This window comes from Anomaloglossus baeobatrachus, chromosome 6 (genome assembly GCF_048569485.1).
Source record: "Anomaloglossus baeobatrachus isolate aAnoBae1 chromosome 6, aAnoBae1.hap1, whole genome shotgun sequence".
In the NCBI taxonomy this organism is placed as follows: Eukaryota; Metazoa; Chordata; class Amphibia; order Anura; family Aromobatidae; genus Anomaloglossus; species Anomaloglossus baeobatrachus.
Genome location: NC_134358.1, coordinates 15,815,677 through 15,830,313, shown reverse-complemented (window position 1 = coordinate 15,830,313; position 14,637 = coordinate 15,815,677). Strand labels below are relative to the sequence as shown.

The window sequence follows — 14,637 nt, the reverse complement described above, 5'->3', positions numbered from 1 at the left end:
TGGCTGGCAATTGCCGAACAATACTACAACATTTGTCAGTTTCCAAATTGCCTTGGCTCAGTGGACGGCAAACATATAAGGATTGTGAAACCGGCAGCTTCGGGGTCTGAATACTACAACTATAAAAAGTATTTCTCAATTGTCCTAATGGCAATAACGGATGCGGACTACAAATTTATCTCAGTGGACATTGGCGCATATGGGAGATCAAATGACTCGCAGGTCTTTAAAATGTCCCCAATGTGGCGGCGAATCTATGGGAATACTTTTGATTTACCTCCTGCAAGACCTCTTCCTGGCACATGTGAGCCCCCAATGCCCTTTGTTTTTGTGGCCGACGAAGCCTTTCAACTCTCCCAACATCTATTAAAGCCATATGCAAGCCGTGGATTAACGCAAACACAAAAAATATATAATTACCGATTATCCAGAGCCAGAAGAATGGTGGAATGCTCCTTTGGGATACTAACCAGCAAATGGCGAGTCTTGTTAACAGCCATTAATTTAAACATTGAAACTGTTGATGAAATAGTGAAAGCATGTGTGGTACTACACAATTTTGTTTTAACAAAGGAACCTTTGTCCTTGGATGACCAGAGTTTGGAATCCACCTCTTTGTCTGACTACACCAGTCCTGGATTTAGGAGTAGTGTTGCCTGTTCAACAATACGTGACAAATATGCTGACTATTTTGTGTCCCCAGAAGGTAGAGTAGATTGGCAAGATCAAATGGTATAAGATTTGTCTTTAGTTTTATAAGAAATAAAAATAGTTAAAAATAAATAAAAAAATATCTTGTTAACCTTGGTAATTTTAATCTTTGTATATCTTTAAAAATTTGTAATTTTTACACCGTCAAATTATAACATGTTATGTTTTTGTATTACCTTATTATTAACTGAACTTGAAAAATAATATTCCCCCCCAAAAAAACAAGAACAAATAAATACATTTCAACTAAAATGTTTTATTTTTTATTACATACATAAATAACAAATTATAAATTCGTATATCTTGGGCTTGGGGTGGAGATAGTACTGGAGGGGCTGACAGATGGGAACACATGCACAGTGGGAGTATGGAGGGTGGAAAGTGGTGTTGGTGGTGGTGGTGGGGAAGTAACAGAAGGGGAAGGTGTGGTGGAGAAACCAAGAGGGAAAACAGGAGATGGGATGGGATTTGGTAAGGATTGAGGGGTGGAGTGGAGGGATTGGGAGACAGAAGAGGTGGCGGGTGAATTAGTGGCTTGTGTTGGGGTCATGATGGGTGTGGAAGGCGAGAGGTGGTAGTGGGTAGGAAGTGTAGGGGCAGATGTGGTTGGGAGCTGGTACTGGGCAGCAGGCTGGTACTGCGCAGCAGGGGGAGTAGGGACAATGGCTGGAGGGGGGGCAGGTGCTGGACGAGGGGTGGGTGGAGGTGGTTGGGAGGAAACCTGCGCCAGAGCCTGCTGTGTGGCTTGCATTACATGCATCTGCTGGTCAGGAGACAGCTTTTCCATGCGCTCGAGTACGGCTTGAAAAAAACAATGATTGGGTGATTTACTTGCATCTAAATGCAGCCTGTCCAGACGCGTGCACAATTCGTGTGTATTTTTATCCATAGAGGCCTTCATGAAGCTAAAACCAGAACTAGATTGTTCGGCTAATAATTGAATGGCGTTCTGGAAGGCTGCATTTAGATGCAAGAACTCGGGCGCATAGCTCCTTTCCTGACCCCTATGACGCTGACGCCCAGAACCCAAAGGAGTTCTACTGAGGGCAGCAGTGTCAGAGGGGTGGGGTAGGGGAAAAGCTATCTCGTCACCAGCAGCTTCAGGTAATGAAGTCTCACCGGAAGCTCCAGGGCAGGTGGATGGGACCGAGGTATCAGATGAAAGGGAAGGTTCAGATGGGTGGGGTCTGTGCCTGTGTTCCCCAGTGGCGGACTGTTCAGGGATCGCTCCTGACGGGTTCGATGCAGGCTCCCGAGTGCTGCAGACGGTGCTGTTAAAAAGAGGAAAAACAAAACAATAATTAATTTAATTGCTATACATTGCCACTGACTAAAAAAAAAAAAAAAGGCAAAAAAGGTCAGACATAAACTATTATACTTTGTACATATTGTGGGGAATATTTACCTTCTGCACACCATAGTTGTCCGGAGGAACGACAACGCTCTAAAGTAACGGTATTTGGATCTGCGTCCTCCGGATCCACTCGGGGCCTGCATCTCTTGATTCAACTCCTTCTTGAAGCGATCCCTGATAGACCGCCACCGCTTCTGAAGTTTGTCACCTGAAAGTGGAAAGCACAAAGTGGTTATAACACATTACATCCTGCAGCATAACCTACTGAACTGTGAATACTTACGCGCTTTCTTCTGGCCACGAGAATTGAGCTCCTCCCAACCTTCTATCGCTGCGTGGCATACCTCGTCCCAGAGTCGACGGGTTACGATAGAATCAGCGTGGCGGCGGTCAGCCATGTTCCACAGCGGCTCCCTCTCTCTAACTTCATCGATGAGGAGGTCGATGTTGATAAATCCGGCCTTCTCACCGTCAGAATCGGGAGCACGCTGTGATGCCTGTTCAAAGAAAGAAAAAAGAACAAAAAAAAAAAAAAAAATTAGACAGCAATTCACACAGACATGAAACCAAAAAAAAAAAATGTTATTTTCTTACACTATGACCACCGCCACCTCAACGCCGACCCTGAGACGGTCTTGGAGGAGCTCTATCGTGAGCCCTAGAAGTGGAAGCCTTTAGTGAAGAAAAAAAAAAACAATTATTTGCTTTTATGTGTTGGGTGTGCTGTGGTAATCAATTCCTGTATGAAACTTACACTCTGACCGCCCGCTCCGTGGATTTCGCCACCCCTTTTGTCCACTTCTGGCAGCACCTCCTGTGATGTTTCTGCAACCTGTGGAAATTTTTTTTTTTTTTAAAACTTTTGTTTTTCTTAAAAAAAAAAAAAAAAAAAAAAAAAACAAAAAAAAATAAAATACCTCAGTTTGTGAACAGGAGGGAGGGCTACCAGAAGACGACATCGCTTGTTTTTTTGACAGGACTTGCTTCAACACCAACTGCCTGGACCACGAGACTGTAGCTGACCGCAGCACTGCACCTGTAAAAAAAAAAAAAATATATGTCTAAGTACATGTACGCAGCTCAGAACAGTGATCTGTGGACAGTACTGTGGACATTACCTCTTCCCTGGAGCACTGGACTGGAGGACAGCACAACTTGGCAGGAACGAATGGCAGGAAGTGTGTAGAATGTCCACAAGGCTTTTATAGGTTTTGTGAAGAAAAAAAAAAAAAAAATTGCGCATGCTCTTGTGGCGCCCCAGGACCTGGTCGCCACAACAGCATTGCCCTCCCAAAGGGTTAATGCTGAGCCTGGAGTTAATTGGGAGATCTATTGGCCAGTAAGTTAACAACCAACACAGTTCTCCCTCCGGCCAGCAGGGGGAGCTCTGAACCTGGAACTTCAGGGAGCATTCCTTAAGTCTGGCTGGAGGGAGGAAGGAGTGGTGAGTCTGTAGACAGGAGTGAAGGAGGACAGACTGAGAGTAGTGCTGCCTTGTGAAACTGGGGCCTAGAGCTGGGATAGCTTGGCCCAGTGAAGCAAGAGGTGCAGAGAGGCACAGCAGAGACTCGGACATCGGAGTCTGTGGTTGCCAGGGCATAAAATCCATCCCTGGTAGCCGAATCCGGAGGGCAGGAGAGCTGCAAGCCCCTGGCCCAGAAGTAATCTGAAGGTACAGCTGCATTCCAAGGGCCCGGTGTGGACTCCAGCAGAGAAGCACCAGAGAGGCCTGCGCAGTCTACCACACAGAAAAAGGGACGAACAACAAGTCCCAGCAGCAAGAGGGCAATTGCAAACCCAAAGTGCAGTGTCCTAAAACAGCAGAGAAAGATTAAGGAGTAGGCCTCATACTCAACTGGCCAAAGATCACCCCAGGCACTTCCAGGCCGGCCGGACCATCTTTACCATCTGTGACGGTCTCCCTGGACTAAGTTTCTGCCGAGTAAAAGAGGAGAAGGTAAAGAGACTACTGTTTGTGCCTGGTTCTTTCATTGCTTGTCAGCCCTGCACCGTGCTAGTCGCACAACACCATAGACTTCCACAAGCACCAACTGTGCCCCGGGCATTGCTCCACCTGTGGGGAGCAGTACCACCTTTGCTGCCATAACATCATCCCGGTGGCCTCACACAGCAGCGGCGACTTAATAGCCGCATACCACAGGTGGCGTCACGAATACAAACTTAAAGTCATCCGCCACATATTCAACTGACACCCACCAGGGCCACGGAGCCGGGCCCCGCCACCACTGACTACCACCGGACTAGTCCGGCCCGGCACCGGGTGTCCCATAGCCCTGGGGTGGGCGAGTCAACTTTTGGCGTCACGAACAGGATTTCGTGCCCGGTCACACCGGGTACTGTGCGCCTGAAGAATTACGCTTAAAAGACTGTGTTACTGCGTGTTTCATTGTTTGAAAACTGCCGCCGCCATTAGCCTCGCTGAGCGCAGAAAGAAGGGGGGCGTGCCTGACAAAGAGCGCGAAGGGAGCGCGCCATCAGAGCAGAGCGCTGTTAACCCCGCGCAACCCAGAAGGGAATTTGAAAAGTGAACGGAGCCTGGTAAGGTTCACTAAGGGGGAGGAAGATGTCCGACTCGGAGGGAGGGCAGGTGGCTGCCATAGCCCGAGACGCCGCAGCACCAGCCGAAGCAATCCCAGTCGCCGTCGCCCCAGCCCCCGCTGCAGCGCCGGTAATGCCGATCACAATGCCGTACATCCCGGGAGCAGAATGGCTGCCGCAGTACTCCGGGGAGTCCCATACCTTGAGCGACTTCAGGGAAAGCCTGCACAGCTTGTTCCGGGTGTATCCTCTGACCGAGAGCCAGAAGGTGGGCATATTAATGGGACAGCTAGCCAGCGCAGCCCAGCGTGAAGTGAAGTCCTGGCCTGATACAGATAAAGGGACAGTAACCCAGATATTGGCCAAGCTAAAGAGTACTTTTGACACCCGCACCGCAGCAGAGATAAAGATGAGATTCTTTGGGTGCAAGCAGCGGGCCACAGACAGCATAAGGGACTATGCCTTAAACTTGCAGGAGGCCCTGAAAGCAGTTAAACAGGTGGACCCAGAGAGTGTACGTGAAGAAGACAAACTCCTAACTGAGCAGTTCATAGAGGGGCTCCTGTCAGATGCCCACAGGACCCAGCTGCGTATCATGGTCCTGCAGAACCCTGCTCTGGACTTTGCAAAGTTTAAGGACCAGGCCATCCGGGTACTGAGAGAATCTACACCGAATGATCCAGTACCCCTCCGGCCTCTTGCTATCACGTACCCCGGGGTGGTGCCTGCAACACGAGCCGCTGCAGGGGCTGAGGCGCAGTCCCTGGATAAGGACCCCACTGCAGAGCTCAGACAGCAGGTCCAGGAGCTGACCAAGACTGTAGCTGCCCTGGCCAAGACCGTGCAGTCTCTACAAGTGACCCCATCGCCTGCAAGACTCGAGTTGGCCTCCAGCCCAGATGACGTCCCCTGGATGCGACAGAGGAGGATTCCGCCGACCCGAGGCAGAGACACAGACCGGTATGATTCAATGGGGCAACCAATCTGCCGCCGCTGCAGCCAGGCGGGCCACATTGCACGACACTGTCCTTTAAATGGGCCGAGCCTGGGGCCAGGAGCCAACCCCCAGGTGTGAGGAAGCCCGGCTCAACCCCCAGCCGCAGCAAGTATGTGGGAGGACGCCCGGTCCTTCCTATTGTGCTGGATGGGATCCCTTTGAATGCCCTCCTGGATACGGGGTCCCAGGTAACAACCATCCCCTATAAACTGTACAAAAGATATTGGGCTGATTCAGACATTGACCATGGCCCAGATGATGATTTAACAATTGTGGCCAGTAATGGTCAGCCCTTACCCCAAATTGGGTACAAAGAAGTAACCATTAAAGTGGGGCGGGTGGAATTGCCATGTCAGGGGATGATAATTGTCGATATTGATCGCAAAGAATCTGACCCACTGCTAACCATTGGTACAAATGTGATAGAAAATTGTATTGCCGAAGTGATAATTTTGTTGCAACAGGCGTCTGAAACCGCCAGCTCCGGGCAGCAGCGTGCCCTACAGAGGGAGATCAGAGCCCTGATGAGGAGGCAGCAGGTAGAGCTAGCCGGAGGAGAAATTGGCAGTGTGAGGGTAAGTGACCCCCTCCCCATTGTAATACCCCCAAGAAGTGAAATGTTGATATGGTGTCGGGCAGCAATAGGCCTCAAGGGTCAGGATTACCATGCCTTGGTAGAACCGGTGTATTCAGACAGTAGGCCGGGAGTCCTGGTAGCCAGAGGGGTAGCAGACGTCCGCAAGGGGAGAGTGCCCGTCCGTGTCCTGAATTGTGGGGAGGAGGAGGCCAAATTGCCCCGGTACGCCACTGTAGCAAAACTGTACACTGTCAGCAACAATACCATCAAAGCAGTGGAACCCTTGATCCCGTCCGACCAGGCGGAAGACAATGGCTCCAAGGGGCAGCCGGAAGACTGGTGCCAAAAATTACATGTGGGCACCGACTCCACCCCCTCACACCAAAAGCATGGGGTTTACCGGGTGGTACAGGAGTACGAGCGGGTCTTCAGCAAACACCCCCTAGATTTTGGGCAGGTGAAAGGGGTTAAACATCAAATCCCCACGGGTGATCATCATCCCATTAAAGAGAGATACCGCCCTGTACCCCCCGCACAGTATCAGTGTGCCAAGGAAATGTTACGGGAAATGAAGGAGGCTGGGGTTATCAGAGATAGTTGTAGCCCCTGGGCAGCTCCACTAGTGCTCGTAAAGAAAAAAGATGGTACAATGAGAATGTGCGTAGATTACAGGCAAATTAACCGCATTACACATAAAGATGCTTATCCACTGCCCAGAATAGAGGAGTCACTAACAGCCTTAAAATCAGCTAACTATTTCTCCACCTTGGATCTCACCAGTGGGTATTGGCAGGTTCCCGTGGCAGAGGCGGACAAGGAGAAGACTGCATTCACGACGCCAATGGGCCTCTGCGAGTTCAACTGTATGCCATTCGGGCTCTGCAACGCCCCAGGAACATTCCAAAGGTTGATGGAGTGCTGCTTGGGCCACCACAACTTTGAAACCGTGCTGTTGTACCTGGATCTGGAACACAACACATGGGAAAGAGTGAGCACAACTACACCAAACATATACTGGAAAATCCAGAATAATGGAATCAAGCAAGAGGAGTCCCTTGTTGCATGCAAAAAGTGTGAAAAAGTTTATTAGTAACACAGAGAGATATTGTTAAGACCATTTAAAAATGGGAAAGATCAAAAGAATGATCTACCCATGAGCAAATTGGCACATCACCAACCAAAACCTCATGAATTAATATGAAGCATACAAGCTCAAAATAGCAGTACCAAAGGACAGTATACAGCAGTACATAGTCACCAATTGTAGGATTCACATAAATATGGTACAGATCAAAGAGAGCTAATACAATACCAGGTAAGTAAATAGTGAGGGAGGTGGTATGGGTGCGCCTGCCCCACGCGTTACGCCACCATATGTGGCTTCATCAGGGGTAAGTTGAGGAGTGACCAGAGCCTAAATATATATATACAAAAGGACCATTAATAATTACTAACCGGTGGGTTGAATAAACCACTCACCAAGCAGGTGAGGAGGGCAGAATCCTCTGTAATCTCCCTGTAAACTGGAACCAGGCTGTCGGCGTGCGTTCCACAGTGGAATGCAGCACCATGTGATCCGGTCATGTGACCGGAGTGACGTCAAGCCCCGCCCCTCAACTCCTATGGAGTAGGGAAGCAGTTATCAGCGTCATTCAGAGTCTGGTGTCACTAAGGATACCACAGATAAGACCCTGAACAGCAGATGTGCACATCTATTGGTTCCATAGTAATGTAATCCTTTTAGTGTAAAACAGGAAACTGGTCACCCCAGTGTGTGCTGAAACAAAAGAACGACTTAATATTTTCTCTGCAAGGACAATACACATTTAGATACAATATAATGCACAGGTGCAAAGCAACAGGAATAAGCAAACAAACAGGTATGCAAATGGAGCAGAGAATGGGTTAATTGCAGACACAGTAAAGCATCCTTGAGAAAGTTTATATGGAATTCTCATGTTTATAGTGGAACAAAGAGGGGAAGGTAAGGGGGGCCCAATCAAAATGCAGGATAAGAGTGTCTATTTTTTATAGTACCCAGTAAATAAAAGATTCTCATTAATGCCATTGGGCATAACTGTATCAAGCTGGAAAATCCACCAGGATTCAGTTCTCAGGAGTGCCGGAGTGGGATTACCACCTCGTATATTGCTCAAAACTTTATCCAAGCCAACCACGGTTGTATTTCCAATTCTGCTCCCATGGTGTCTAAGATAGTGCTGTGCCACTGTAGAGATTGAAAGATTGAAACTAATCTTTACCGTAAGTGCACATCCACTAATAGTCTTTTGCATTATAAGAGCTCACATCCTAAACATCTTAAAGTTGGTATACCGGTGGGCCAATTTTTTCGTTTAAGAAGAAATTGCAGTGCACAATCTGATTTTCTTGTACAGGCACAGGATCTGTCCAAACGATTCAGAACGAGAGGCTATCCACGGAAGATCATTCATCGAGCATACCAGAAAGCCATCAACACGGACCGCCATACTTTGCTGAAACCTAAGGACCATAAGCCCAAAAATGACTCTCCACGGTTGGTAACCACTTTTAATTGTCAGTGTCAGTGGTCAGATATATATCAGACCCTGAATAAAAATTGGAACATCTTGTTGTCTGATTCCAACCTAAAAAAGTTTATCTCTTCCAGACCACTCCTTACAGCAAGGAGATCAGCAAATCTGAGGGACCACCTTTGTAGGAGCCACTTCACACGACCTACTACCCGTATTGGGAGAGGAACCATTTTGAAGGGATCTTTCCCATGTGGACAGTGCTCTATTTGCCAATTCATGTCTCCTGTATCCAATTTTAGTAACCATCGCACCCAGAGGTCGTACCTATTACGACATTATGTGAACTGTAGGTCCCAGAACGTTGTTTACGCTCTCACCTGCCCTTGCCAACTTATTTACGTCGGACAGACTTCGCAGGAGCTGCGACATCGTATTCAAAAACACTTCTCGGACATTGCGTTGGCTTCTAAACATCTTAAACAGGGACGAACGATCTCTACAGTGGCACAGCACTATCTTAGACACCATGGGAGCAGAATTGGAAATACAACCGTGGTTGGCTTGGATAAAGTTTTGAGCAATATACGAGGTGGTAATCCCACTCCGGCACTCCTGAGAACTGAATCCTGGTGGATTTTCCAGCTTGATACAGTTATGCCCAATGGCATTAATGAGAATCTTTTATTTACTGGGTACTATAAAAAATAGACACTCTTTGTCAGGTTTCCAGGTTTTCCAGTTCTCTTTTGACTGCCCTTGCCCTCGGTTAACATGGAGGTTACCGTTCTGTTGCCCTACTTCCTGTCCAGCAGCTTAAAAGGCCGCCTCCCAGCCCAGTCCAGTGCCTGAGTATACTGCCTGCTGTGTGCTCCTGCTGTGTTTGCTGCTTATTCCGGATTGCCTCGGGATTCCCCTAAAGGACTACCTACCGATTGTCTCAGGACTGTACCCGGCTCTTAAGGCTGTGCCCGGATTCCGTTTACCATCTTCGGTCAGCATTCCGCCTGGTTCTCTTTTGGTTCGTAACCATCCTGGATAAACATTTCCGTACGGACACTCATTGACTTTACCGCTTGCTCCTTATCCCGGCCGCTGCGCATTTAGGCCTTCCGGGGTAGATTGCCGGACAGTCCCTGTATAGGGGTTCGCTCCGGTGGTCTCCCTGGGGGAGTCCGGTGCGTGGTCCCGGGAATCCCCTGCGCGTCTATTCCGGAAAGTATTGTATGTGTTATTGTATTGTTGTGTTTGTTCTGTTTCTACCGTGGTGACATACTATAAAACATCTTGTACCCGGAACTCGTCTCTGATTGTCATTGCCCTACGCTATCGAAATCCTCAGAATATAGAATAAGTATTACATTATACTCAGGCCTTTTAGAGGATTTCGCTGGGGCAATGACTGAGACACGAGTAGATCAGCTGTTCTCCATGATTAACTCCCTGCAGCAGGAGATGGAGGTGGTGCAGACTAAGCTTAGAGATGTGGAGGCACAGCTGGGCCATGATCACCAGGTACTGGGTCCGGCTATACAGGATTTGCAAGTCAGAGTGGAGGCTCAGGAAGCCGTCCCCACTACGTCCGTACCAGCTGCCGGTATGCCTAGGTTACCCCCATTCCGTTTTAATGGTGATCGTAGTCAGTTCCGTGGATTTATTAACCAATGTATACTGTTTTTCGATGTACATGCTGAATATTACCGTTCTGACCGGTCAAAGGTGTTATGTATCATCATGTTATTAACCTCACGAGCACTGGCTTGGGCTAATCCGATGATAGAAAACCGGGACATCCGTTTAAATCACCTAGATGACTTTCTGAACGCAATGGTGCAGATGTTTGATGATCCGAATCGCCGTGCTACCGCTGAATCTGCTCTCCTTACCTTACGTCAGGGAAAGCGCTCTGTCATTGAATACGCCACTGAGTTCAGGAGGTTAGTGGTAGACACCGACTGGGGAAACAATGCATTATTGTCCGTTTTCAGAAAGGGTTTGTCCGGTACCATCAAGGACGAGTTAGCCCGTTCCGAATCCCCAGGGGATTTTGACCTGTTTCTCCAGCACTGTGTGCGCATAGATACCCGTTTAACGGAACGTAGACAGGAAAAATGGGCAGCTATAAACCGTATAAATAATAATACATTTCCTTCCAGAGAACCGGCTTTCAGGACGCCACGGGAGGCTGAGGACGTTCCTATGCAAGTGGACTCTCTACAAAAGCGAGAGACCAACGAACGTCGTGAACACCGGCTCCGTGAGCGTTTGTGTTTCTACTGCGGTCAATCGGACCATTTTTTAATCGACTGCCCGAAACGTCCGAATCGCCCAAATAAGGTATTGGCAGCCATGGCAGAGTGTGATAACACAGACGCAGAGTCTGATATCTCTGAGGCAAGTGGACACTTGGATGCGGTATTTCCCTTGACGGTAATGTCTACCTCACCGAAGGACTCGGAAGGGAAATATACCCATTGTTCACTCCCCATTCAGATCCGGTGGGAGGGACAGCTAATTCCTACCTCTGCAATGATAGACTCTGGGGCAGGGGGAAATTTCATGGACTTTTCTTTTGCTAGTAAACACGGTATCCGGACTCAGCAAAGATCCTTACCGGTTACCATGGAGACGGTAGACGGATCTCCGTTAACATCTGGACCAGTGGATCGGGAAACAGTACCGCTAGAATGCGTGATGAAACCAGGTCAGCAGGAGACTCTTGTTTTCATGATGATCTCTTCTCCACATTTTCCGATTATTCTAGGTATTCCGTGGCTACGGTCTACAAATCCGGTCATCAATTGGGAAACTAAGGAGATATCCTTCCCACCGCAGAGTGATCCGGCCATTTGTCCAACTGTTCCGGTTCCGGTAACACCACATGCAGAAGGCACGGTACAGGTACCCGTTTTACCCTCGGTTTATCGTGACTTCGCTGACATATGCGACAAAAGAAAGGCCGATCGGCTTCCTCCGCATAGACCGTATGATTGCCCCATAGACTTACTCCCAGGGGCAGAAATCCCGTTTGGTCATGTTTACCCGTTGGCGGCACCTGAGCTAGAAGCCCTAAAGGAGTATATTGATGAAAGCCTGGCCAAGGGATTTATTCGCCCGTCTACCTCGCCCGCAGGGGCACCCATCTTTTTTGTGAAAAAGGAGGGGACTCTGAGACCCTGTATTGACTACCGGGAACTGAATAAAATAACCATCCGGAACCGGTATCCGTTACCGTTGATTCCGGAGCTATTGGAGAGAGTCCAACAGGCAAAGATCTTCACCAAATTGGACCTCCGTGGGGCATATAATCTGCTTCGTATACGTCCCGGAGACGAGTGGAAGACCGCGTTCCGATGTCGGTACGGACATTTTGAGTATTTAGTGATGCCTTTTGGACTTTGTAACGCTCCTGCGGCATTTCAACATCTAGTTAATGATATTTTCAGGGATATCATGGACCAATTCATGGTGATCTATCTGGATGATATTCTAATCTTTTCTGATTCTCTCCAGGAACACCAGGAGCACGTCAAGACCGTACTTACCCGGCTGAGGGACAACCACCTGTACATTAAACTGGAGAAATGTGAGTTCCACTGCTCACAAATACAATTCTTAGGTTATGTCATCTCTCCTCAGGGACTGAACATGGAATCTAGCAAGATACAAGCCATTCTCGACTGGCCGGAACCGGGAAACATCAAAGAGGTACAACGCTTTGTCGGTTTTGCCAACTTTTACCGACGCTTTATCCGTAACTTTTCAGAGATTGTTCGTCCCATCACCCTGTTGACTAAGAAAGGACAGAAGTTTGTATGGTCCGCCCAGGCTCAGGAAGCGTTCCATCGTCTCAAGGGATGTTTTACCTCAGCACCCATACTAGTGCATCCGAATCCCGCACTTCCCTTCATCGTGGAGGTCGACGCTTCCGACTACGCATTAGGGGCCATTCTTTCTCAAAGGACCGGGGACAAGAGTCTCCTGCATCCGTGTGCCTTCTTCTCCCGCAGGTTGTCCCCTGCGGAAAGGAACTACGACATTGCGGATAAGGAATTATTGGCGATTATTGCCGCCTTCAAGGAATGGAGACACCACTTACAGGGAGCCGCGCAGCAAGTGATAGTACTCACAGATCACCGTAATCTGGAATTTCTCAAGTCTGCCAGGTGCCTGTCTCCACGACAAGCCCGTTGGAGCCTATTTCTTAACCAATTCAATTTTGTTGTTACATACCGTCCAGGTTCACGTAATGGGAAAGCCGATGCCTTGTCCCGAATCCCTGCCGTGGACTCCGTGCCTGGAACCCCGTCGCAGACCGTGTTAACAGATGCCAATTTCGTTGGAGTAATCCAGGACCAGGACTTGTGGAAGGACATCAAGCTGGCCTATGATGGTGATGTATTGCTTGCTGCCCCCCCGAATGATGTAACACTTGTTCTTCGGAATGGTGTGTGGTTAAGAGAACGACGCATTTATGTCCCGGAGGCCGTAAGACTTCGGGTTCTCAAGTTGGTTCATGACTCCGTGTTGGCCGGTCATAGGGGGGTACAGAAGACGCAGGAATTTCTGAGCCGGTTTTTCTGGTGGCCTACCTGTTTAAAGGACGTGAAGGACTATGTCCACTCATGTGTGGTTTGTGCCCGGTGCAAGGTCCCTCGTGTGGCTCCTACGGGACTCCTCCAACCGTTACCCGTGCCATCTCGCCCTTGGGGGTCTATCTCCATGGATTTTATTGTGGAGTTGCCGGTCTCAGGCGGGCATAATACCATTTTAGTGGTGGTGGATCGATTGACTAAAGCTGCTCACTTCATTCCGTGTACCGGTCTTCCCTCAGCCGCAGAGACAGTGGATTTGGTTGTCCAGAACGTATTCCGATTGCATGGGGTACCGGATGAGATCATCTCCGATCGGGGCGTGCAGTTCACGTCGAGATTCTGGAAGGGGTTTTGTACGGCACTCCAGATTGATGTCTGTTTGTCTTCTGCATACCATCCTCAGACAAATGGACAAACCGAACGGACGAATCAAACCCTGGAACAATATCTTCGCTGTTATGTCAGCCATCTCCAAGACGATTGGTTGAAGATGCTTCCGTTGGCGGAGTTCTCCTACAACAACACTCAGAGCAGCTCCACTAAGGTAACGCCCTTTTTCGCTAACCTGGGTTACCATCCGACTATTTTGCCTAGGTCACCGGTTGCGGTTTCGGTACCAGCGGTGGAGGACAGAGTGACAGAACTACGACAAAATCTGGAGGTTTTAAGGAACACCGTAGCTACGGCCCAGGAGCGTTACAAGAGGTCGGCGGACACTCACCGGAAACCGGCACCCATGTACAAGGTAGGGGACTCTGTATGGTTATCCACCAAAAACCTGAGATTGGGTGTTCCTTCGCAGAAACTGGGACAAAAATTCATCGGTCCGTTCAAAATCACCGGGATCGTGAGCCCTGTGGCCTGTCGGCTACGGTTACCGCACCATCTAAAGGTACACCCGGTCTTTCATGTGTCTCTCCTCAAACCTGTTTCCCCTAATACTTTTCATGGTCGTATTGTGCCTCCTCCTCCGCCTGTGATGGTCGACGGCGAGGAGCAGTTCGTGGTTGAGGACATTATTGACTCCCGGCTCCATCGTCGTCGGCTTCAGTATCTGGTACGTTGGCAGGGGTACGCCCCCGAGGACGATTCCTGGGAACCGGTGGGTAACATTCGGGCACCCCGGAAGATTGCTCAGTTTCATCGCCGGTACCCGGACAAACCTGGCCCTGATCCGTCCTGAGGCCGTCTCTGGGGGGGGGGAGTAATGTCAGGTTTCCAGGTTTTCCAGTTCTCTTTTGACTGCCCTTGCCCTCGGTTAACATGGAGGTTACCGTTCTGTTGCCCTACTTCCTGTCCAGCAGCTTAAAAGGCCGCCTCCCAGCCCAGTC

At 49.0% G+C, this 14,637-nt stretch overlaps 1 protein-coding gene across 4 annotated transcripts; it reads right to left on the bottom strand.

The window, feature by feature from the left end:
* Nucleotides 1-992: 992 nt before the first annotated feature.
* On the bottom strand, nucleotides 993-7,847 carry LOC142243853 (uncharacterized). Of its 4 annotated transcripts, none has more exons than XM_075316056.1 (8): nucleotides 7,654-7,847; nucleotides 6,976-7,162; nucleotides 2,983-3,101; nucleotides 2,820-2,897; nucleotides 2,660-2,737; nucleotides 2,349-2,562; nucleotides 2,117-2,273; nucleotides 993-1,982 (listed from the first exon to the last, which is right to left on the bottom strand). In XM_075316056.1, exons 6-8 carry the CDS (start codon nucleotides 2,461-2,463, stop codon nucleotides 998-1,000), a joined length of 1,257 nt encoding a protein of 418 aa, XP_075172171.1. In that variant the 5' UTR covers nucleotides 2,464-2,562; nucleotides 2,660-2,737; nucleotides 2,820-2,897; nucleotides 2,983-3,101; nucleotides 6,976-7,162; nucleotides 7,654-7,847; the 3' UTR covers nucleotides 993-997. The 4 variants fall into 2 exon arrangements, with proteins under 4 accessions (XP_075172171.1, XP_075172173.1, XP_075172172.1 ...); XM_075316057.1 differs by having other exon boundaries at nucleotides 7,678-7,847.
* Nucleotides 7,848-14,637: the final 6,790 nt, after the last annotated feature.

Coding starts and splice junctions, on each gene's coding strand:
- LOC142243853 (XM_075316056.1), bottom strand. CDS start 2,463: ATGGCTGACCGCCGCCACGCTGATTCTATCGTAACCCGTCGACTCTGG. Junction 2,274..2,348: donor TCGTGGCCAGAAGAAAGCGC/GTAAGTATTCAC, acceptor TTCCACTTTCAG/GTGACAAACTTCAGAAGCGG. Junction 1,983..2,116: donor ACAACTATGGTGTGCAGAAG/GTAAATATTCCC, acceptor TCTTTTTAACAG/CACCGTCTGCAGCACTCGGG.